The sequence below is a fragment of the Laccaria bicolor genome, genomic scaffold (assembly GCF_000143565.1).
Source record: "Laccaria bicolor S238N-H82 LACBIscaffold_12 genomic scaffold, whole genome shotgun sequence".
In the NCBI taxonomy this organism is placed as follows: Eukaryota; Fungi; Basidiomycota; class Agaricomycetes; order Agaricales; family Hydnangiaceae; genus Laccaria; species Laccaria bicolor.
In genome coordinates, this window is record NW_001889883.1 from 301,082 (window position 1) to 323,641 (window position 22,560).

General features: G+C 48.5%; 10 protein-coding genes across 10 annotated transcripts; 7 read left to right on the forward strand and 3 right to left on the reverse strand.

Annotated features, from left to right (window-relative positions):
- Positions 1-362: 362 nt before the first annotated feature.
- On the forward strand, positions 363-1,375 carry LACBIDRAFT_297561 (uncharacterized protein; the record flags this gene model as incomplete). Its single annotated transcript, XM_001881028.1, has 3 exons — positions 363-626; positions 685-1,071; positions 1,127-1,375. 3 exons carry the CDS (start codon positions 363-365, stop codon positions 1,373-1,375), a joined length of 900 nt encoding a protein of 299 aa, XP_001881063.1.
- A 473-nt stretch (positions 1,376-1,848) lies between these two features.
- Positions 1,849-3,107, forward strand: LACBIDRAFT_250117 (uncharacterized protein; the record flags this gene model as incomplete). The annotated part of the gene is made up of 7 exons (XM_001881029.1): positions 1,849-1,880; positions 1,938-1,984; positions 2,037-2,267; positions 2,309-2,373; positions 2,422-2,652; positions 2,705-2,875; positions 2,934-3,107. Coding segments are annotated over 7 exons (951 nt in total), but the record flags the coding sequence as incomplete, so codon positions are not given.
- A 127-nt stretch (positions 3,108-3,234) lies between these two features.
- On the reverse strand, positions 3,235-5,315 carry LACBIDRAFT_297563 (uncharacterized protein; the record flags this gene model as incomplete). The annotated part of the gene is made up of 5 exons (XM_001881219.1): positions 3,235-4,356; positions 4,414-4,655; positions 4,705-4,914; positions 4,966-5,067; positions 5,117-5,315. The coding sequence occupies 5 exons, from the start codon at positions 5,313-5,315 to the stop codon at positions 3,235-3,237; spliced, it is 1,875 nt and encodes a 624-aa protein (XP_001881254.1).
- Positions 5,316-5,700: 385 nt separating this feature from the next.
- LACBIDRAFT_297564 (vacuolar DHA amino acid exporter) lies at positions 5,701-8,072 on the forward strand (the record flags this gene model as incomplete). The annotated part of the gene is made up of 14 exons (XM_001881030.1): positions 5,701-5,889; positions 5,946-6,012; positions 6,067-6,200; positions 6,258-6,331; positions 6,386-6,418; positions 6,476-6,548; positions 6,605-6,640; positions 6,690-7,089; positions 7,146-7,259; positions 7,331-7,422; positions 7,480-7,613; positions 7,671-7,803; positions 7,864-7,879; positions 7,942-8,072. 14 exons carry the CDS (start codon positions 5,701-5,703, stop codon positions 8,070-8,072), a joined length of 1,626 nt encoding a protein of 541 aa, XP_001881065.1.
- Positions 8,073-8,455: 383 nt separating this feature from the next.
- On the forward strand, positions 8,456-8,926 carry LACBIDRAFT_168781 (uncharacterized protein; the record flags this gene model as incomplete). Its single annotated transcript, XM_001881031.1, has 2 exons — positions 8,456-8,761; positions 8,816-8,926. Coding segments are annotated over 2 exons (417 nt in total), but the record flags the coding sequence as incomplete, so codon positions are not given.
- Positions 8,927-10,710: 1,784 nt separating this feature from the next.
- LACBIDRAFT_297566 (uncharacterized protein) lies at positions 10,711-12,964 on the forward strand (the record flags this gene model as incomplete). The annotated part of the gene is made up of 5 exons (XM_001881032.1): positions 10,711-12,107; positions 12,162-12,175; positions 12,230-12,511; positions 12,562-12,683; positions 12,740-12,964. The coding sequence occupies 5 exons, from the start codon at positions 10,711-10,713 to the stop codon at positions 12,962-12,964; spliced, it is 2,040 nt and encodes a 679-aa protein (XP_001881067.1).
- Positions 12,965-14,319: 1,355 nt separating this feature from the next.
- On the forward strand, positions 14,320-16,501 carry LACBIDRAFT_179379 (uncharacterized protein). Its single transcript, XM_001881033.1, has 11 exons — positions 14,320-14,359; positions 14,412-14,526; positions 14,594-14,674; positions 14,733-14,956; positions 15,067-15,083; positions 15,132-15,348; positions 15,407-15,617; positions 15,669-15,847; positions 15,909-15,969; positions 16,021-16,134; positions 16,187-16,501. The coding sequence occupies exons 1-11, from the start codon at positions 14,329-14,331 to the stop codon at positions 16,248-16,250; spliced, it is 1,314 nt and encodes a 437-aa protein (XP_001881068.1). The 5' UTR covers positions 14,320-14,328; the 3' UTR covers positions 16,251-16,501.
- A 356-nt stretch (positions 16,502-16,857) lies between these two features.
- Positions 16,858-18,324, reverse strand: LACBIDRAFT_294337 (uncharacterized protein; the record flags this gene model as incomplete). Its single annotated transcript, XM_001881220.1, has 4 exons — positions 18,257-18,324; positions 18,048-18,198; positions 17,905-17,998; positions 16,858-17,846 (listed from the first exon to the last, which is right to left on the reverse strand). The coding sequence occupies exon 4, from the start codon at positions 17,650-17,652 to the stop codon at positions 16,858-16,860; it is 795 nt and encodes a 264-aa protein (XP_001881255.1). The 5' UTR covers positions 17,653-17,846; positions 17,905-17,998; positions 18,048-18,198; positions 18,257-18,324.
- Positions 18,325-18,401: 77 nt separating this feature from the next.
- Positions 18,402-20,053, reverse strand: erg6 (sterol 24-C-methyltransferase). The gene is made up of 6 exons (XM_001881221.1): positions 20,038-20,053; positions 19,700-19,852; positions 19,282-19,644; positions 19,147-19,232; positions 18,688-19,095; positions 18,402-18,638 (listed from the first exon to the last, which is right to left on the reverse strand). The coding sequence occupies exons 2-6, from the start codon at positions 19,836-19,838 to the stop codon at positions 18,591-18,593; spliced, it is 1,044 nt and encodes a 347-aa protein (XP_001881256.1). The 5' UTR covers positions 19,839-19,852; positions 20,038-20,053; the 3' UTR covers positions 18,402-18,590.
- A 732-nt stretch (positions 20,054-20,785) lies between these two features.
- Positions 20,786-21,096, forward strand: LACBIDRAFT_297570 (uncharacterized protein; the record flags this gene model as incomplete). The annotated part of the gene is made up of 2 exons (XM_001881034.1): positions 20,786-21,027; positions 21,081-21,096. 2 exons carry the CDS (start codon positions 20,786-20,788, stop codon positions 21,094-21,096), a joined length of 258 nt encoding a protein of 85 aa, XP_001881069.1.
- Between the last annotated feature and the right edge of the window lie 1,464 nt (positions 21,097-22,560).

The following is a 22,560-nucleotide window of genomic DNA, read 5'->3' on the forward strand; positions in this document are numbered from 1 at the left end:
CTAGAGACCCGGGGACCTCGATCACAGAGTCATAGTAATTGCAGGATCATTTCAGTTCCAAAATAAGGGAACACATCTTAGGTCTGGCCAGATTGCGGACGTAGACAGAACGCCCTGCGGCCGAACATGACGTTGCCGACCTTACTTCGCATCATGATTTAAGAGTGGTGCTTGAAGGTCCAAGGACGACTAACTGGCATAGTAGCATAAGAGTCGGACCTCGGTCATTCGGCCGATTGAAGAAGCGTTCGTTGTCGGCCGACCATTCCATCGTAAAGTCTGAAGAAAGGCCCCTAAATAATCGTCACTATATATATCTAACAAATCGAGCTCACCAATATTGCAAAGAGCCAAGTATTATCATGTCGTCACAGATTTCACGGATTTCACAGGACTCGGATGCCCCAGACGCGTCAGGTTGGTCGGCGTCGCTGTATAATAAAACAGCTTCGTTCGTCTATTCGGCTGGATTTGTCGCACCGGTCCTGAACCTACTCGCCGCGCAACCAGGAGAGCGTATTTTGGACGTAGGTTGTGGGAGCGGAGAAGTCACGTTTGTAATTGACAAGGTCGTTAGGCGACAGAAAGGAGGCCTGGTTGTAGGAGTGGATTACAGCGAGAGCATGGCACGTTATGCTTCAGCACCACTGAGAGACATGAAACTGATGCTGATTCGTCGCACAGATCGAAAAGGCCAAGGCGAACGGAATTGAACACGCGTTCATTGGCGACGCGCAGGCTCTTCAGATTCCGGAAGAGTTCCAGGAGCACGTTGGAAAGTTCGACGCGGTCTTCAGCAATGCAACGTTGCATTGGTGCAAACAAAATCCAGCAGGGGTTCTTGAGGGCGTCAAGAAGGTCTTGAAGCCAGGAGGAAGATTCGTCGCAGAGATGGGCGGATTTCTTAATTGCATCGGTACAGATTTATCGCTTTTTTGGCGGACAACTTTGCTAAAACTCGTGTTGTATTCAGGATTGCGGATGGCTTTGTCTGAGGCAGTCCGTTCGCGTGGTCGAGACCCGAAGGTCTATGATCCTTGGTATTTCCCATCCGTTGAGGATTATACAAAGGTATGCGCGCAACCCGTAGCTGAAGGCAAAATCAAACTGAACATTTTTCTCTTAGCTCCTGGTCGCAGCAAACTTCGAACCGATCCATATCTCTTTGAACCCACGATTCACGGAGATACCTTCGGGTTTGTACGACTGGATGAAGTTGTTCGCTCGAAACTCATTCCTCATCGATTTTAACGATGAAGAGGCCGATGAAATTATGAAGGAAGTCGAGGAGAAATGTCGCGTAGATTGTCAAGATGAAAGTGGGAGGTGGGCCTTGATGTACGCCAGATTGAGGTTCTCTGCTGTTCTGAAATAATCGCACTGTAGTAGAACATATATTGAACTTGAGAAAAAGAATACCAGTCGATGAGGAGCCTTATAAAAACTGTGTAACGTGCCTTCATGGATTCATCCCACGCTCACGTCTGCTCATGTTGGCATGAGGGGGAAGAGACAGGGCCGGACTTTGCCGACCCAAGATTTAGTTTGCTCGGACCGGCAGGTGACCGCGTCGTTCCTTTCTCATCGCGGCTGTGGTCCTTTGGTAGTGCTCATGGAGAGGTAAACTCCATCGACTGTGTCAACTCTGCTTTTCAATGTCTCTACGCCGGAAACATGTCGCGAAAAATACGCCGACACACAATGGTCCGTCCAACCAGACCATAGTCTGCGAAGACGATCAAAGGCTCGGGGTGTCACACATTGCTCCTGCTCTGCTCGATATCTATACCGTGCGTTCTCCTCAAAAGAAAAACTATCCTTGAGTAGGGCTTAATTGAACAATTTTAGGCACTGTCTATGTTACTAGGTGGCTGCTGCTCGTAAGCCATTGTTTGAAGTCATAAAGCCCGCACAAGTTAACCAACGCAACTTTTGAGAAACATGCTGGTATATGAGCAGCTGCTCCTCATGAACCCACGCATTGGTACATTGGTTTATCAACTTCAATATAATGCCACTGACATTGTGACTTCCAGGGTCTGCCCTCACCTTCTCTCAGGCAGTCTTCGTCACCGTACTCTCTCTACCATCATTCCTGTCGTTCTCGTCTGGTGGAATTATACCTCGGCTCAAACCGCGGCAAGTACCCCTAACGCAATGGGGCTTACAGGTCTTCGTCTTCACAGCTAGTTCTCTTCTTAACAATTGGTCTTTTGCGTACAATGTTCCTCTTCCACTTCAGATCGTGTTTCGCTCAGCAGGTAGAGGTGACATCTTCTCCCGGAGTTGGAGACTAAGTCAAGTTCAGGTCTTCCTATCTCCATGGTATTTGGCTTTGTCTTTCTGAAGAAACGCTACTCAATCATGCAAATTGTAAGTGTGATTGTTTGCATTTAGGTACTTTGACTTTATCTCCACCAGATTTCCGTTGGCATCGTCACAGTTGGAGTTGTGCTTGCCACGCTTTCTCGGACAAGCCCACCGACCAAAGCTACGGAAGCGCCTCTTGACCCCGAAGAAGAGCTGCGAAAATACGTGATTGGGGTATCCATGCTCGTTGTTTCGTTAATCTGCACAGGTTTTCTTGGGCTCTTGCAAGAACGGACATACCGCAAGTACGGCCCTTGTTGGAAGGAAGGTGTGTTTTACACGGTACGTTTACTTCCCACTCTCGTTGACGAGCTCTCACGCATTTGATATAAAGCATTTCCTTTCTTTGCCCGCCTTTATATTCCTCGGTGCAGATGTTAAGCAGGGGATTGCGAGCCTATCTAGCCCCACCTCATCTACCCCTGCATTAACATCATACTTAATCTTGCTCGTGAATCTTTTCACGCAGTTATTCTGTGTTTCCGGCGTGAATCGATTGAGTTCGGTACGTCACTCCCCATCCTTTTCATCATTAACCCTCGACTGAAATATTCACCAAATAGAAAGTTTCTTCGGTTTCCACAAACATTGCATTGACAGCACGTAAGGCACTGAGTCTGTGTTTTAGCGTTTGGTGGTTCGGCAACGATTGGAATTCGCATTTAGGAATTGGAGCTTGCATGGTGTTCATAGGCAGCATCTTGTACACGTTCGACGTCAATACAAAAAGAGATTGAAAGCATTTCATGAGAGCACTGTATAGTAAGTCAGTGATTATAGATACAATCAAGGCCTTGCCTTGGGCAACTTATAATACAATTCCAAGCACAAACGGTCCATCCATTGTTCGCTGTTGAGCAGGCATTAACTTACCAAATCCCATATCCCATGGCCCAACTCCCTCAACCGCCCATGTTTGCACATCAGCTCCAGTGTGTCACCAACACTCCACGAGCCCAAATTTCGCCACCGGTCGTCTTTCTTAAGTGCACGTAATATCCCGTCTACTGTTATCTGTCCCCGGCCTGTTGGACGCATTCCTTTCATGGCCTTCTCGACATGTTCAGTAAGGTAGTCAGGTGTAACGGGGGAATACGCCTCCTCGCCCTCTTGTGGGTCAGAGAGGTACCCGTCGTCGTCCTCAAGCTGCGATAACCCTGCAAGGGAACTCGAGCTGAATAAAGTGCTATTTGCTGTCATGTTTGACATGGTGGAATTGTTCGCTTTCCACAAGCGACTAGTGTCATCTGCAGACACTGATGCACAAGGGTGAACCGGGCCATCCCACAGAACGATCGATCCCTCCTTATGCAGTGCCCGGATGGCCCATTCAAATAGGCGCTTCATCTTGCCTGCGAGCCTATCTTCAGGGATGGGTATGGATTTAGAACTCCTGAACCTGTTTGATGTAGCGCCGCCAACTGCTTCTGCGGCCTCTTTGGGTTTCTTCCTCTCTTCACGTACGCGCCGCCTCGCCTCTGCCTCGGTAACTTTTCGAGCCAAGAGGGAGAGTTCCGGGACTCGTCGTAGGTAAGAGAGGGAGAAGCCCCGCGGAGACGCTATTGCTGTCGCTGTACTCGTGGTTGTAGGAGGTCCTTGAACTCTAGTAACAGGAACAGACGAGGTGACACGAGGCACTGCAGATGTTGAAGAAGAAAGATCAACACCCGCAAATGTTAACGGCCGGATTCGGGGGCGAGGAGTATGTTCCACCACTTTAATTACTGGACGAGGAGTAGCAAAGTCTTCAGTATTTCTGACGACTGCAGAATCAAATTGGGAACGTTTCGTGGGAGACGCAGGGGTCTGAGCTAGGGACCTGCCGATCTGTGCATCGGACTCACAGTCCGATAGTGACTCGACCTGGTAAATTGGGGACACGAGGTCCGGCAAATTGTCCATATAATGTTTCATGTAGATCCGAAATGTGTTCGCAGTGAAATCTTTCGAATGCAGCCGAGACGGATGCCGAAGTTTCCGTGGAGACTGGACGTAAAAAAAACGTTAGACGGCAAGGAAGAAATTGGAAAATCAGGTACGCACTAGTTGTGTAACGCTTGACTTCGCCGGACTAGATGCTACCGATGTGGGCGGGCTGGATTGCGGCGCCGGTGAAGGCGAAAAGGTGCGCTTCGTCGGTGGCGAGTGCTTCAAGACGCCATTACTTTCATGGTGTGGTGAGCCAGAGGAAGGAATGGCGAACGGGCTTAAGAGGGAATAGGACGTTATATGTAGCCCTCGAACAAGCCTACAGTGTTCGAGTTCGCCATTTGGCGATGAACGTGCTAAGACGAGCGTTCAGACCAAATTTATGCTCGACGATAGATCACTGACACAATTGACTGACGACCACCTGTCTTTCAAAACGCTTCTGCACTCTTCCCACAACTTGGATGAAATCGCCTACTTCCGCCTTAGGTGTTGGCATGGGGGGCAAACAGGCTTTCTTTACCTCGCCTGATTTGGCAACATTTTGTGTGCGGTTCTTCAAAGGACTTGGAGTTTGGCTATGGGTACAATCGACCACTGCCGTTCCATCATCAACTGTTAATATGTCACATAAAATCAAATGGAGAATATCCACCACGCACTCACTGGAGTAGACAATCTTCTTAGGATACACGCTAACCCCGATCACAAGTCCCACAAGACGAACGTTCCTACATGGAACCCGTCCTAACCAATAGAAATCATAGTCTGTATCGCAATTGAGATTTTAACACTGTTTATTGTAAGTAACACACACCCTCGGGATTCTCTATCATCTCAAATACATCGCGAACATGGCAGGGTGCTGTGGCTTCGGATGTGAGTGTCCACGTCCAGATGTCCTTCGTGCTAGGAACTGCTGTAGTTTCAGACGGTCGCTGCCTTTTTTTGTGCGTCGTTAATTCAGATGAAGTGGGCTTGAGACGCAAAGCAGTAGAGTCTACGGCGTAGCTCATGTAACGTTGAAGTAAAGCAATATGTAATGAGGCAGTGACTCATGAGGCGTGACTTCGTCTCGAACCGTCACCTCGCGTGATGCTGTGACTGTACTCAAATAAAAAACCCTTGCCGCCGGTTGCAAGGCTTGTTGCCGTCGGACATCAAGCCGATCCTCCTGAGGCCTGATCCCCATAACATTCAGAGATGGAGATAACATATGGCTGCCATCTGACAGAAAGGAGAATGACTCATGGCCTCTCATGGGTTTACTTTCCTAGCTCCGAGTCCAACCTTTGGTATAAAAGTCGCTCACTCATTTTTTACTACCCGTCTCCTGGATTGCTCAGATACCTCCCCATTTGAGTTTGACCTCTTCACAAGAAAATTAACCGATCCCTCCGAATGATCATGCAGTCTAAAGATCGGCAACCGTCATTGCCGGCTACAACGAGCATTCATGATACGGGAAAGGAAGACCCTGGAAAGTCGACCTTGCAGACGCCAGACATGTCGGCTACGACATCTTCTACAATAGACATAGAGCATGTCCCGGTGGCCAACGATCCTCGGCAGTGGTCTTCCTTGCGTAAAGTAATCTTACTTCGTTGACCACGCAGTTCCCATTTGCCAACGGTTTATTAATACAGAACCTAAGCTTGTTTCTTATCTCAGCAGCCTCTTTAATTGCGGGTCTTGCCAACAACGTACAGAACCGTGAGTTTGCCACTGCCAAGATGGATTTTTAATCTTACTGACGTCCGAGTTCAGCTGCTGTTCAAGAAATGGAAGCAGATCTACCTGCTACGAGTGCTCAATTCAGCTTGAGCCTTTCGATTTTCATTCTGGTTCAAGGCCTTATGCCTTTGGTATGGAGCGCGATTAGCGAAGTGAAAGGCAGAAAGGTGTCACAGTTTTATCTCACTCAAATTACTCTCAAATAATTGACATAATCATTATAGCTGGTTTATCTTGTTTCTCTCGCCCTCTTCACATTGGGTTCTATTGTTGTAGCTCTAAGTAAAAGCATAGGGTTGTGAGTAATTCCGTTCACGGCTTTTGCTTGTTCAATCTCAATGCCGTGACACAGGGTGATAGGCTTTCGAGCGCTTCAAGCTGCAGGGTAGGTTTAGTAGCTGCTTCATTTCCAAAAGTATACATAACTTCTCAATCATTACAGATCCAGTGCAGTCATTGCTATTGGCGCTGCGACGCTCGCAGATATTTTTGACCCTGCAGAACGGGGAACAAAGGTGAAATTTAATGCTACCCTGTTTTCTCAGGAGTCTGAGTATTCAATCCTTCCTAGATGGGTGTATACTACATGGCGCCTCTCCTTGGCCCCGTGAGCTCTTCCTCATTCCTCTCACATACCTCATTTTTACAGAAAACAGGCCATAGGACCCATTTTCGGCGGGGCGCTCACCACGGGATTTAATTGGCGTGCAATTTTTTGGTTTCTTTCCATTGTCTCAGGATCCAGCTTTCTTGCGTTCTTGTTTTTCTTTCGGGACACTTTCCGCCGCGAGCGAAGCCTTACATACCAGAATGCCATGAGGCAGCGTATGCGGATCAGTCCTACGAGTTCGCCAACGCCTTCAAATGTTACCTACACCAACCATTCTCTCCCTCGCATGGGTGAGAAGAAAAAAACAGCGACCATTCAAAAGAAGAAAGAGTCCGACGTGCAGGCACTCCCAATAGCGAAGCTTTCGCTTATGGATGTTAATCCATTTAAACCCATACTACTCGTCGTTCGCCGCGTCAATAATTTTGTGATTCTCATAGCGTCTGGTACGTACATTATCATTTCCTTCCATCACCCGTTGTTCTCAAAAATTACTTGTCAGGTCTCACGTTCGCATTTGGCTTTCTTGTCGCGTATACATCCGCACGGAGTCTAAGCATGCGGTACCACTACGGGCCGATGAAGATTGGGCTCGTGACACTCGCTTATGGACTAGGCCCGTTCACTTTCTTACCTCTCTGTAAAGAGTTAATCCAGCTACTTAAACCAATTTCACCTACTTGTTAGGATGTCTTGCGGGTAGCGTATTGGGTGGACGTTGGTCGGATAGGTCATTGTCGTTATTGAAGGCGGCGAACGGAGGGAAGAGTTCCCCTGAAGTGAGTGGCAAAACCTCTTTGTAAAGATTAAAGCAAGGCCTAACGCTATGGTTTTAGATGCGCTTAAAGAGCACATACCTAGGCGTGTTCCTTTTGCCCCCAAGTATACTGGTTCTTGGGTGGTTATACCAAAAGAAAGTACATGTCTCCGCCATTTGTGTATTTCTGTTTGCTTGTGGGTTTTTCTCGATGTGCGTTCTTTGACCTCTCCGAAAATTTTGGTTCCAGAAGTTCTTACTTGTCTGTAGATGGACGTACACGAGCACGATAGCTTACATCGTGGATGCGAACAATGGGCGTTCGTCGACGGCCGTTGCAACCAATAGTGCATTCAGAGGAGTCATGGCCTTCATTACGACAGAAGTTGCTGTCCCTCTTCAGGTTCGAAACCTCGACTACCACCCATTTGTTTTGACTTTCTAATAGTATTATTTTTAACAGGACGGAGTGGGTGATGGTAAGCTTGATAAAGCTTCGATTCTTAATTTTTGCTTGGCATGTGAACCTTTTTCCTTTCAGGTTGGATGTACACCATATGGGCTCTGCTAATGCTCTCCGGAGGCATGCTTATACTCCTAGTTTCTTGGAAAGGGGGGAGGTGGAGAGAGCAGGCGCAGGCGCGAGAGGTGGAGAACTCAGAGGCGACTTGACGGCCTGGAATTCAGTCACGTTCATCAAGGGCGCGATCATGTGACATGACAATGGATGTAAATAAGGATCAATAGTATTAGAAGTTCGACTTGAGATCGACTGACTAGACCTGACTCTAACTTTTGAACAGCCTATCCGTTTCTTGGAACAGGGGGTCGAGAGCTTCCAGACTATGGCTGGCGCTCTTAGTGGACATTTAATTGATTCGCTCGAGTCACCCATAGTATCGTCGGGCAACGTGTCTTTTAACCCTCAGATGCATGGAACCCCCTACGCAAACGCAGCCAATCAATCGTTCTCATTCGGGATTTCACAACCTTTTTTTGCCAACGACAGTATATCCGACGATACCATTCTCAAAATCGCCGCGCTTCAAGCCAAACTTGACCAGAAGCTAGGACCGGAATACATCTCGCAGCGGCCAGGTCCTGGCGGAGGACCGAAATTGACATACGCGGAGGGTTGGAGAATAATAAACCTTGCAAACGAGGTTTTTGGCTTCAATGGCTGGAGTACGACGGTCGTGAATCTGACAACCGACTTCATTGATTACAATGAAGAATCGAAACGTTACAATGTTGGGGCATCTGCCATCGTACGGGTGACGTTGAGGGATGGGGTCTTTCACGAAGATATTGGGTATGGAATGTTAGAAAACTCAAAGAGCAAGGGTGGAGCGCTGGACAAGGTTTGTCTTGAGATCCTACGCTAAGGTTAAACCGATTTACTCTTGGTTCCGTAGTGCAAGAAAGAGGCTGTTACAGATGGCATGAAGCGTGCTTTGAGGAGTTTTGGAAACTTGCTGGGCAATTGCCTCTACGATAAATCGTATACGCAGGAGGTTGTTAAAATCAAGGTGCCTCCAGTATGTTATTTTCTCATTGTTCTCTATCAATCATTTCTGAATGTCCCGTTAAATCTAGGCGAAGTTTAATCAAGAGCAACTACACAGAAGGCCAGAGTTCCAAGATACGAAGCCCAACATTTCATTGACGTCCCATATCGCGCCTTCGACAAATGCAAATTACCCAAGACCACCCCATAACTTCAATCAGGCGAATGCGACGACCCCTACGCGACCCCCAGTACAGCAGCAGCCACAGATCCACCAGCCAATGAAGCCCATCTCCTCTATCCCTTTGCATATGCGATCTGAACTACCGGTCGCAGGCCCATCTTCTAGAATGGCTGCACCCCCCAAACGGTATCAGCAACTCATGAGTAGATCCGCGGCGCCTGGGCCAGCACCTCAACAGAAACAGTCGGAGCAACCAAAACCGCCTCAAGTTGATCGGAAAGTCACATTTGACATCGTCGAGCCGCACCGTTATCCAGAGGCGACCACCTTTAAACAATTGCCAGCGCCTGCGCCTGTCCCTACACGTGTCGTTCCAAAAGCGGAGAAAACTGACGACGATGGCGAAGAATCGTTCACGTTCTTCTCAGATGACGACGCCTTCCTTGCAGCCGTCGACCTTGGCGAGGGTGACCTTGGGCGGCCCATTGGCAACACTGATTTGGAACGGGATCCGGACATGGGCCGGCCTATCCAAGAGGATGCAGATATTGGGCGGCCTATTGATTTTGAGTCCGGCTCGAAAGAAAGTGGCGAAGAGTTAACTAAACGAAGCGGGACTGGCGTTGGGATTGGAACGACGGGAAAAGATCCAGGACCACAGCAGCATCAGCAAAGTCGGAAGATAGACGGAAGGTCCGCTTCCCTTTCTCGGAGAGAACAAATCAACGCGGCACTAGCCCAACAAGCTGAAGCGGAATCGTCGAGGCAAATGCATACTGCGACCGCGGTCAGTGCGGGTCCTTCTGGAGCTGGAGCTGGGGCTGCAGCGGGTATGTTATCAAGGCTTCTTCCAAACCACCAGCAACAGCAGCGCTCTTTGGCTACCACGACACCTACTTCCAATCAAGGAAGGGTTGGCAGTAATATCATGTCGGGGCAGCACCAATCAGCCCAAGACCAGAGTTTTAGACCTCCCTTGCATCATTCATCAAACCAAATACAGAATCAGAACCGTAATCCTGACCGGCAATTCAACTCTATGGTACGTCCCAAGTCTGAGTTAGTTTGACAGCTCATGAGCAGCCCACTCCAGAATCAACAAGGACATAGTGAAGAACTGGGATCCGGGGTGGGAATGAAGAGGCCTGCTGAAGCTATGGGGTGCTTTCCCATACCTTTGCCCTCGTGTTTTATTTAATATTAACGCCGGGGAATTATAGGTCGAACTCTGGTTACAGAAGCTCCCGTCCTGGTATGGGACTACAGCAGGCCTCTGGACAGGGACAGCCAAAACGGGAGATACTGGGACGACTTGATGTGGGTGAGGGTGGGGATGTGAAGCGTGTGAGGAGGTAGCCTTGGTGTTACATGCCTGCCTTGCACTTTGGAACTGGCTTTTTTTTTTCATTGAAGGGGTTTATTGTGCGCGCCACGTGTATTACTTTGCTCATTTGTATCATTATTGCATTGCATTAGATTTGTACAACACATTTTGGAAATCAAAAGATCTTCAGGATCATTTGGAAGTGATTTGCAGGTGAGGCTGTAAAATTACCGTGCGAATAGCCGTCATCTTATTCAAAAATAAAACAGCGATATTATCTTCAGCTACCATCGATATGCAAGATCCCAACAGAAGGGTCAATCCATCTCACTCCCCAGAGAAGATCGCGTCCTCTCCCAAAATCCGAGATGTGAAAATCAGCCCAGACGGTAGACGCATTCTGTATCAAGTACAGCCGTTCTACAGGGTCTCTGAAATCACAACTTCTCAACTTTGGCTGGCCGAAACGGACTCTGCATACAGCGCACGGCAACTGACGAACGGCGACTTCAACGACAGGGCTGGTGTCTGGCACCCAGACGGAAAGCGTGTGTTTTTCTTGTCCGATAGAGACGAGGCGGGAAAAGCTGGGCACATCTTCGTGATGACTATTGGGAGAGAGGGCCAAATCGAAAGCGAGGCCACGGCATTTTCAAAGGGGTTTGAAGAGAAAAATGTTCAGAAGTTCGAGATATCGCCAGACGGAAATTTCGTGGCGTTCGTCGTTGCTGGTGATAAGGTGGATGGAAAATCCAGACATCGTCAGCAGCTGAAGGGTGAACCGAAGGTTTTTGGGGCGAAGGCTGATTTGGCGAGATTGAAGCTATTCGATTTCCGCACAGGCATCGTACCCAAAGTTCCATCAATGTTTGCTGATAAACATGTCGAAAGCTTCGCCTGGAGCCCAGACAGTAAGGAGTTGCTATGCCGATTACTAGAAAATAAAGGAGCAGAGTTTGCGGAGATGGAGGTGATCATGGAGAGAGTGGCCATCTCTGCTGATGAGAAAGGCCAACAGAACGCCACAGGCGTAGTCGTAAGCAGATATCCACGGGCCCCTTCGGGTCCAACTATCTGGCTGTCTTCTGGTCACATCGTGAGTACACAAAGCTACGAGCCGAGCAATGTCCTGGATGCCCGGACTTTGACGGCACATCGGTTCGATGGGATTGAAAATAAATTTTATGGCCTGACGGAAGACGCTGTACGGATCGTCGACATGGGCTATGGAACACAGAGTCGAAACGCGATGATTGCAGTGGAGGTTTGCACCGATGTGGACACCCGCATCGACGTACTAAATTTCGTTGATGATCGCGACGGCAACATCATAGTTTTGTCTTCACTCTTCGAGACGAAGGGTGAGGAGGCAATCTGGTTTGGAGCATGGGATGCGAAGTGCTGTGTATCTGAAGAGAACGAGATTTCATTCGTTTTTGCAGCAGTCCTGAGCTCCGGAATTCACCATAGACCCCCAAACATTTGGTCAATCCGAGTTCAGGCGACTGCACCACAAAAAAGGCTCCAGCTTTCGTCTCATCTGCAATGGCTTGCAGATGCCCCCCAGATTAAAACCGAGGTTATTCACTGGGAAAGTACGGATGGTATCAAACTGAGTGGCTTGGTGAGGTATCTCCCAGGGTACAACGGTCTCCTGCCGACTATTTTGCATATCCACGGCGGTCCATATCGGTATTAGTCGCAATCTTTTGAAGTTCCCCCACTGATATAATTCTTGGCTGCTAGTCGTGACATTCCAGGTCGGAGGTTCCCATTCACAAATTTTCAGTTTTGCTAAGCTCGCGTTGCAACAGACTACATGCCATACTTTTGCAATTGGCGAGAGATGCTTGCATCTGCGGGATATCTGGTGATATCACCAAATTACAGAGGCAGTGAGAAACCAATTCATCCGGCGATGTGGCTGGGTGCTTACCGACTGTTCATAGGCCAGGGTCGGGGACACGAGTTTGCACATGCAGCTGAAGCAGGGATAGGCGTGTACGACTGGGCCGACTGCGAAAGCATGGTCGACGAGGTCATTAAACGAGGGCTGGCCGACCCAAGAAAGTTGGGAGTTGCAGGGTGGAGTCACGGTTCGTGATCTGGTCAATTCTGTCTTGCTTCTTTCCTGATGAACAGCTAGGTGGTTCCCTGACCGCATGGGGAGTTACAAAGACCAAAAATAGATTCAAGGCAGCTGTGGTTGGTGCTGGGGCAGTTGACTGGGAAGGCATGGTCATGCAATCAGCATCACCGGAGCTTGAGGTGGGTCACGCGTCTCGAGTTCTGAAATTATGTCGATCTGAGTTGTGGGGTTGAAGATGGCCATTAGTGGGCATGATCCTTGGGGCTCAAAGAGAAAGTCGAGTCCCATCCATGAAGTTGCTGCAGTAGACACGGCCGTCTTGATTCTCCATGGTGAGAAGGACGAGCGTGTCCCAGTTGGCCAATCGGTTGGATTTTGGAGAGGCCTGAAAAGGAAGGCTACGGAGAGAGGAAAAAAAACTGCCGAGTTAATTGTCTATCCGAGGGAACCACATGGGTAGGTCGGGGAGGCAAGTAACAGAAAGATGGGTACTGATCCGTTTTTTCAAAGGTTTGTGGAACGAGAAAATGCAGAAGATGTTATGCGTAGAGTCCTGGTTCATTTCAATACACACCTGTAATCTTGACCTGATGAGCTGTAGCCATTCAAATTCGAATAGATGACTGACAAAAACAGAGCCTCACTAGGCTCACCGCTTTCCTGCCCAACATCCCACATGCTCTGCGTACCCCAAGGTGTTGAAGCATGTGGTGGTAAACATCTGGGCGTGTCACAACTAGTACGTCATGTTACACATGCACTTCCAATGCACTTAATCCCCACTACCAAACTGAACCTCCCTGTGTAACTAGTTCATTCCCCTGGGTTCTTTCTACTCCTCCGATTATCAGTTCTTGGTGTACTTGACGTTTGGTTCCAGGAAGACTCGGACTGGGGAAGTCGTCCTCTCGTTCATAATCAACCCCTTTGATACCCAAAATGAGAATGCGACCAGATGGCAGAAATCTAGTTCGGCACCACACAAGATGTCACGCAATGATCCTTCTTTTTAGCAATTTGGTATCCTACTAGGCGAGAACGGCGTCCGGACCACCTTCTGATCTTGAGGTGTTCAGGAGTCGGCCATCCAAAGCCTGGTACATCAGGGCAACCCTACTAATCCGTGAACGGTCGTCGAGAATTCCCCGGACAAGACCTTATCGAATAAAGAATTATCAACGCACGTTACTTCTGTAGCATCCTTTTCCCATAACCACGAGCTCCATTCTCAGCATCAGTGCATATTCACTCATACGCCCCTTGCCACCGCGCCTTGCCCATCCCCAAGCAATCAGCTTCAGATCTGCCTCTAGCAACGCTTCTTCTGGAGAAAGTCCCCCTGTTGTCACTACTTACTGCAGCATATACCAGCAGTCGTAAGTTAACTGATCAAGACAATCACAACTTGGTGACGACTTCAGGTTGTGCATTGCCGATCAAGCTTCTCTGTTGTTTTCTCCCAGCTTTTCACACAATTCGTGGACTTTTCTCGGCAATAGGAATTGTTGAGAGACACGCGGGTGCCAGATACTATATTCACGCTTTTCGCTCGAGACTTCAACTCGGTTGCATATAGCCCAAAGAAAACCCACTCTTGGACGGCCACCAACTATCTTACGCCACTTATCATCCAGCATCATGGCTGATGTTCCCCAGAAAGAGAAACAGCTTGAACATGGGACCAGCAGCACCAATGACACAGACCCTCAGCAACCCATTTTTGAAAAGCCGACGGGTTTCAAGGGACTATATTACCATCCTCGCACACAGGTACGATCCGTCCTTCGAGCGCCTCCACCCCAGTTAATTTCAACCAAGGTGGCTATGCTCGGTTTCGTTTGTTTCATGTGCCCTGGTATACTCAGTCGTATTCAAGTCTTTCCGTTTATCTGACACCAAGGCGTTAGGTCTATTCAATGCCCTGAATGGCTTGGGTGCCGGGGGGCAAGTGGATGCGACAACCAGTGCGAACGCCAACGCCGCACTCTATGCCACTTTTGCTTTCACTGCTTTTTTCGCGGGGTGAGCCAGCCATTGAATTGATCTTCTGTCCATTTTGTTTTCAATGCTAACAAAATTGCATTAACAGCTCAATCAACAACAAACTTGGTTCGCGCTTGACCCTTCTGCTCGGAAGTTGCGGATACGCGTTATATATCGGTTCGTACCTGTGAGTGTCTTGGATGTCTATCCTGTGAGCATCCATCGTTTTAACAATCTACGTCTAGTGCTATGAACATCCACCCTCGTGCAAGTGGTTTTGTCATCGCTGCGGGCGCTATCCTTGGGATCTGTGCAGGTCTTCTTTGGACGGCCCAAGGTTCCCTCATGCTCTCGTATCCAACTGAGAGCCAGAAAGGTCAATTTATCAGTATATTCTGGTCTATCTTTAACCTCGGTGGTGTTGTTGGTGCTGCCGTGTCACTTGGCATAAATTTTGAATCAACTGCAAGTCATCCTTTGTTTCTTTCCTTTCGCTCACGTTACTGAATACAATACAGGGCACACATGGTAAGCTGAAGATATCTTCAGTATTACCTTTACTGACGTAGACGCTTATAGTCGGTAACACAACCTATGTGCGTGTTATTGCCATTGTCCGGGACAGGCCAGCTGAGCCCTGGTAGATTGCATTCTTGGTCCTCACTTTGATCGGAGTGACCATCCCTTTTTTCATGGTCGATCCCAAGAAAATGATTCGAACCGATGGCACAAAGGTCACCACTCCTCGCCACCCATCATGGAAAGTAGAAATCTATGGGCTTTGGGTTGCCATAAGGACCGATCCTCTCGTCCTGCTTCTCTTTCCCATGTTCTTCGCTTCCAACTGGTTTTATACTTGGCGTACGTTCTTCAAAGTAACCCTCTTATGCGGGAACTGACCACTACAATCGCCGAGTAGAATTTAACGATTACAATGGAACCTTGTTCAACATTCGTGCTCGCTCACTTAATAACCTCGTATACTGGACAGCTCAAATATTCGGCTCCATCTTCATCGGAATGCTTCTTGATCGTAAAAATATCAGTCGGCGTATTCGAGCCTTTTCGGGCTGGACAGTCCTTTTTGCCATGGTTTGGGTCGTCCACATCTGGGCTTATTTTTATCAGAGGTGAGCCGATCACACGCAGATTCCCATGCACCCCAGAATCACGGTTTCCAGGGGGTATACAAGAGAGAACCTACCCTTACAGTTGGATATCCACGACCGCGGATATACCCCAAGGATCTGGCTCTACATTTTCTGTGGACTTCTGGATGCGATATGGCAAGTCACAGCCTACTGGCTTATGGGCGCCATGTCGAACGACCCGGCTAAACTTGCGCACTTCACGGGCTTGTGTCCGTACAAATCCTGATCAATATCAACTTTGCTAATTACTGACGACGTGTAATCACACAGATAAGTCAATTCAGTCTGCCGGCGCTGCTGGAATTTGGAGAGCTGATGCCGTAAAACTTCCGTAAGATTACCTCTGCGGGTTATGACTTGGTTGACTACAGTTCTCATTCAGATTCATGAACATATTTTTATCTACCTGGGTTCTCCTGGTTTCGGGACTCGTCTTTGCACTTCCCATGATCCATCTTCGGGTGAAAGAGCATACTGATTCCGAGGACGAGACCCTGTTAGTATGCCGACTTCGTTTCGTATCAGTCCCCCATTGACCCATTTGCCAGCGCTCGTATGGACAATTCTGGGGAAATTGTTCTTCCTGAAAAGGCTTACGGCAATTCGACGTAACGACACGCGCCACGGCGCAGGACAGCAAGATTAGCGAAAACTGTCTTTTGACGAAGATGTTGTCCACTATTAGGTTGTCCGTGCCGTGAAACATCCTGGAGGTGTTTTTTTAGATCTTGTTATGTTGGATGGTCATCGTTGTCGACCTATACTCGCAAACAGGCCTCGTAACGCACAGGCGAGTAAGCGGTGGAAGTTCAGTTCAGGCGGTCTCTTTGAGCAAGTTCATCAATACAACTCCATTATCATTTTCCCTGAGTCTTAAACATATAAAAGAATCGAATGAGTATGTAGGAAGCATGCTGATCCGCCTTTCAAAAGCTTCGGAAAACGGGGGACCACACAAGATGCTACACCATTTCGATGAACATCTTTACTGGCGGCCGAAGGTATCCTGGAGGCAACGGATGTTTCGATAAATAAATGTCCAAGAATAAAATACAATCCATGATGTGTTGCGGTGATGGTACATTGAAATGAGTGATAGAATACACCAAGAACAGATCCACGAGTTCATGCCAGTGACTCGTCCAATCTTGTCAGATCATCTTTTGCAGACAGCAACACCTCCTGAATCCAAGCATTGTCAGAATGGAGAAATGCACAATTAATAAAGGTGGCAGACCGTCACAAGGGCTTGCCTAGCCTCATCTTTAATTTCCTTCCATCTCCGTTCATACGTCCTCAATAGCTCGTCATATTCATCCCTTTGCCTCCTATCCCCCCTTATCGCGGTCCTAATCACCGCACGCAGTACATAAATACCCGCCACCCATTCCACCTCATCACACTCCCAAACCGCATCCCGCGCCATCATCTCAGAAAAAGCCCTGCTCATCGCATACGCATATGCGGTGTTATCCGCATCCGCGCGACCCATATTAAGTATTCCCAACTCCAATGCGGCCGCGTGTATGCGTGCCCACTGGATATGGTCTTTCCGTCTTTGTCTGTCGTTCGCAATGCGCTGCATTTCGTCTGAGATGGAGGACGTCGACGACGCCGAGCATGGTGGGCTGCATTGGGACGTTGTTGTTTGAGATGGCATCCACATTGAGTACTTGCGTATCTGCATTTGAAGCGCTCTTGGGCCTGCCAGGGGGCCAGATACGCCAGCGTGAACGATGGAAGAGGGGAAATAGGTTGATGCGTCTAGGAATCGGCGGAGGTATGGGTGGGGGTCTCTAGTGTTGAAAGAAGTCGAGGGATCGGCAAGCGTCGCTTCGAAAAGCGCGTCAATGACTGGCGTGAGGGGCGTTGAAGAAGGGTTCGATACGACGTGTGTTTGTATCATGCTTGCGACGGTCGACGGATCCAAGCCTTGCAGGAAACCCTCACGTAGGGTGTTATGGTTAACAGCTAGATCCAAGGGGTGGGGATGATTTGGCTGTTGCGCAACCATTGCATGAGGAGAGGGTTGTGGCTGCTGTTGGATGGTCGAATTAGATTGCAAACTTCCGTACTGTATTGGTGTGGGCTGGACGAGCGCGGGGCTGTTACTCTCTGAATGAGAAAGCGAATGGGAATATGGAACAACATTTGGTGTTGCGAGATTCGTATTCCAAGTCTGGGCGATTTCATTTGTGATGGGTAGCGCTAGGATCATGACGGGTGGTGAATATTCGAGTTCCTAGTTGAACCGCATAAAACCCACCTTTCTCAGTCGACTTCTTCGATGATGTTCTTGGTCGTCCTTCAAGCTTCCGTCTTGTCCTACCGACAGTATTTTTGAACCAATTATAAATTTGCTGTTGTAGCGAGTTAGCACGGGTACGCGGGGTAGACAAGTGTATTCGCCTCTTTGAAGCGAGCCTCCGATTCCTCCACGCCGTGGAACTCTTGGGGTAGACCGAAACGAACTATGAAATCCGACGCGCGCTCAAGAGCGAATTTCTTTGCATCGCCGCGTATTGACCCTTGGGATCTCCGTTCGAATTCTGGAAGGTGGCTTTTATTTAATGGGTTGTCAGGACCTGGTAGTACCTGAATCTAACTGGAAATGGTACCTTCTGAGAAAAGCAAGCTGCTGGTCAGTGTAAGCTTTTGGTATGCGGGGCTTGTGTACCCTGGGATCGCTTGACATTGGGAGCGCCGCCGCGACCTGGAGTGACCTCGCGGAATCTTTCACTCTTGCGATTTCCTACGATTTCAACTCGCGGACTTTGCCGGGATAGTCAGCATTCGCATCTCGCTGTGTAGCCATCTATTATGCAGAATCCAAAAGACGTCTCCAGTATGTAGCAACTAGTTTTTAAATAACGTTGAGGCCTCGGACGAGATGTATGGTATATAGAAACGAGTGACGGGGGAATATAATAAAAGTCGCATAATCCAATAGGTTTAATTCTTGGGTTTGCGGCTGACCACGAGGTACATTGGGGTGAATAGCTGTCGACATATTAGCAACACTTTCATGAACCGTGATGATTGAACTAACTTTTGTGCGGCCACCAGCGACAAGGGCGTCAGCGGCGACTTTTAACGACTCGCCAACGGCACTGGTGCCAGGGGGCGCTATCCGGAGGAGCTCCATAACCCAGACGGCGGAATGGGTTACGAGCTTGCCGCTCCAGCTCATTCGCCAGACAGTGAAATAATCCCAGAAGGTCTGCGCCTTCAGAATATCACCTTCCAAAGGATAATACCAGGGTATTGGGTCTGGGCGATCCGCAAGATCCTCTTCGTGTTCAATCTGGAATCCAACGGTCTTGAGGGCCTCACGTGCAAGACGCAGAGGACGCATCTCAGGGATTCCATTCCCCAGCTCGATCTGGTGAGCAAGCTCCTTGTGCTCGGGGATTAAAGGATCCCAGTCGTCAGTCATTGCCCACTCGTAGACGCCGAACTAGATATACACATGAGGTTATGCGGATTATAGTAAACGAAGTGGACTGACCACGCCTCCTGGCTTAAGGACCTTGAAGATTTCGCCATAAACGCCTTCCCACGTCGGGGCATGAACGGTCGCCTCAATAGCGTACACTGAAGAGAACATGAGAATCACTCTTTGAAAGAGGAGGAAAACACTGACCAGCATCGAAGGAGTTTTCGCCAAATTGTTCCGAGAGCTTCATAAAGTCACCCTTAGCAAAGGTGACCTGGTTCTCCAATCCCGCTTTCTGGGTGTACTTCCTTGCACGCTGAATCTGAAAATCGTTGTTGTTCAAGCCAACAATGGTGCAATCCGTAAACTGCGCGATTTCGCGGGCAGGGCCACCAACACCACAGCCTACGTCAAGGACACGCATGCCTGGGCGGAGAGTCATTTGCGAGGCGAGGTAGTGTTCGTGACGGGCGAGAGACGCCAAGAAGGCTTCGCCCTTGTAGAAACGAGAAAAGTGGAATGACTGGGCCCAGCCATACTCGTAAAGCTCCGTTGCACCGTCATAATAACCTAGCGGGAAAGGGGGCATTAGGGTCGTTCACTGAAGAACGGAATAGAAGATTACCGTTCACGACGTCAGTATAGCTGTCAAGCCTCTTGTCATTATCAGCCGACTCCTCCTTCTTTAGGTCCTTATTCCAGAACTTGGTGTAGTTTTCGATACGGTTGTCGATACGACCGTCGTCACGTTGGGTTTGGACCATTATATAGGGATGTACTGTTATGAGGTGGAGCAAGTTAGCCAACGTACTTCGCGTCCCACAACGGCTCGGCGCCAAAAGAGAAATAAATCAGAGACTTGAATGGTTCCAGAAGGAATCCAACCCAGCGTGTTGGTACACGTCGTCAATATTCTTGCAGATAATTTTTTCGTCCCAAAACCCAGGCAGAAATACAACTCACCAGAGGAAGACGAAGGAGGAGAGGAAGGGTGATGGAATGAATTATGATGTGGCGACTTGGTATTTAAATACGCAGTGAGAATCAGGTCACTTCCAGTTTTTTTTGACATGCGCACGTGATCGTACACCAGAAATCCTATGAAACTTCAAAATCATCTTGGGCCTTGGCCGCGTACTATATGGCCTAACTGAGGCCTTACCGCTTGCACATCTTCTTAGCCGACACATTGAGGTGCTGGAACCAATTACGCCTGTGATCTGACTCACTGGCTGGTCCCAAGCCATAGTGGATTTTGATAATTGGCATCTCCCGTAATCAAACACTGGGTTGGCAATATATTGATCATTTACGAAGCTTCAGATACTTAACTCTTCAATTCCCTACCATCGCATCATCATCTTTACGAGCTATGGAAGTCAAACAAGAATCAATGGACCATGTACATCTATGCTAGTCAGGGAACAGCAAATGGTGATCACGGCTCCCATTCACCATCACGACGGGCTGGGATTATCTCACCCGGCCAGAATTTGAGGAACTCGCTAACCTCAGAAAGTACTCCTTCGATCCAGCTTGCCTTGATTTCATCTTCAGGATCTCGTCCGAACATGCGGGGACGATAAATGATGCTATTCAAGTTATTTCTTGTGACGACGTAAGTATCCGCACATTCATACCGATTAGTATCTGATATTACATCTCAGTCGTACCGGAACAAAGTCATCGTGGATGCGATGTTCTCGTCGTAATGGCGGGTTCCAAGGGTAAGGAGGCATTTCGTAGGCCTCTGCGCCAACTCAAAACTCCGCCAGGAAAAGATTCAGCTCCGCAGAGTCTTTTCCCCTTGAGCCCCGCTCATCAACCATGGTTGCGACATCGATCCCTGACTCAGTGCCAAAGTTTGGCAGATGCTGGGTTAGGAGAAGTCATCGATGTCGCTTCCCTCTCCTGTGCTGGCCCTCTCTCTCAGACCACGTCTACCCAGCACAGGTAAGCGCTCCGCGCTCTCTTTTTTATGCGCCGCATACTCATCCAAATGTCAGTGATCTCCACACCTAGGCTCCGCCTATCGTTTACTACAAACGCTCTCCAATCACTGCGCATTTGGTGAGGCTTTCGTCATATTGAGCGTCATCCTCATTCTTACATCCCTCTAGTTCAGACTTCGTCTGCTAGATTGTAAGAAGCATTGTAAGGCCTCGTTCAGCTCAATACTCACGTATCGTGCCTCTCGCAGAATCTCTTCAGATTTTCTTTGGCCCTCCCTCCACTCCCTCTTCTTGTTTTCTTTTAAAATGGACTATATTCTATTGTACTTGTATTGACATTGGACATTTGTATGTGTAGTGTAGCCTACACTCCCCAGCCTATAAATTTTGGGGCTCGCCTTGCTTCGGCGACCCCTTCTGCTACCATCACCTCGTGATCTCTCCACCTTTGAACAGCGCAGCAGAGGCCAGGAGCAGAGGAGAGTGCGGCGTTGAAGCGTGTTTAGCACAGGTTGACTGCATACCGACAAAGGTGTTTCAGAAAATCCTTGCATCGGCTATTTGGGGAATGGAAGTTGTCTGACCAAAATCAGGCCATTTCCTGAAGTTGGTGTTCCAAATCATTCAATGTTTCTCTCTTTCGCACCTACACACCGTTGGTCCTTACTACTTTCAATCTTTGCCAGGAGCACAATACCAGGACGAGTTCCACCGGACAACGACAACACTCGTTTTTCCTCCATGGGTCAGTATAGAAAGACTCTCAACATTGATGAACATTGTGCTTGACTTGAGAACGAAGGAAGTTGTACGGGCCCACCTTCGTAAGAGCATTCATCTTGATCAACTAAACTGTTGTCGCAGATCTCACGAATCCATTTTACGTGATTAACAGTGACGACTTAGTTATCAAAGATAGTGAACATGGCACTATTCGAGAGTTCGGCTTATCCCCTCTGTGACTGTCTATTTTTCCTTCTGGACGGCTGGAATTTTGCCGTGGAGCTCTCGCCAACCTTACCGGATACGCCCTGATTCAATCTCCTTTCATATGCTAGCATTGCGCGTTCACCGCGATAGCGATAGCTATTTTCGCGACGCGAAGTTGAGGCAAAAATGCGAGGGTAGCAATTATGTAGATGCATCCGTACTTATAGGAGGCGTGAAAGTACCGGAAAAGATACAATGCTTGGACTGGGCTTGGTCAAATTCATGTTTGTTCAAGAGTCGTGTGCCAGATTCACCAGCCATCAGCTTATTCCAAGCTTATTCTGAATTCCCAGAATTCCCTTCTGAAATTTCAACCTCACCCCTATGAGGAGTGTAATCATCTCCGGCAACGACGCGGCTGAGACAATAGGGAGAGATGCAACGGAAGATACACCGAGTTTTCCTCTCTGGATCATAGCCGTGAATGGACACTTGACAGGTGCAGGCAGACATCACGTCCGGATGAACATCTCCCAAATCATCATCCCTGTCGTCTTCTAGCGCTTCCCTCAAGATACCGTGAACCGTTAAATACCCCGCCAGG

What these genes read in the sequence shown, in the direction of transcription:
- erg6 (XM_001881221.1), bottom strand. Translation starts at nt 19,838, where the DNA reads ATGGTCCAAACCCAACGTGACGACGGTCGTATCGACAACCGTATCGAA. An exon ending in CGAAAACTCCTTCGATGCTG is followed by an intron (nt 19,233 to 19,281) that starts GTCAGTGTTTTC and finishes TGTTCTCTTCAG; the next exon opens with TGTACGCTATTGAGGCGACC. An exon ending in TCGCTGGTGGCCGCACAAAA is followed by an intron (nt 18,639 to 18,687) that starts GTTAGTTCAATC and finishes ATATGTCGACAG; the next exon opens with CTATTCACCCCAATGTACCT.
- LACBIDRAFT_179379 (XM_001881033.1), top strand. Translation starts at nt 14,329, where the DNA reads ATGCTCGGTTTCGTTTGTTTCATGTGCCCTG. An exon ending in CGTTTGTTTCATGTGCCCTG is followed by an intron (nt 14,360 to 14,411) that starts GTATACTCAGTC and finishes CCAAGGCGTTAG; the next exon opens with GTCTATTCAATGCCCTGAAT. An exon ending in TTCACTGCTTTTTTCGCGGG is followed by an intron (nt 14,527 to 14,593) that starts GTGAGCCAGCCA and finishes TTGCATTAACAG; the next exon opens with CTCAATCAACAACAAACTTG.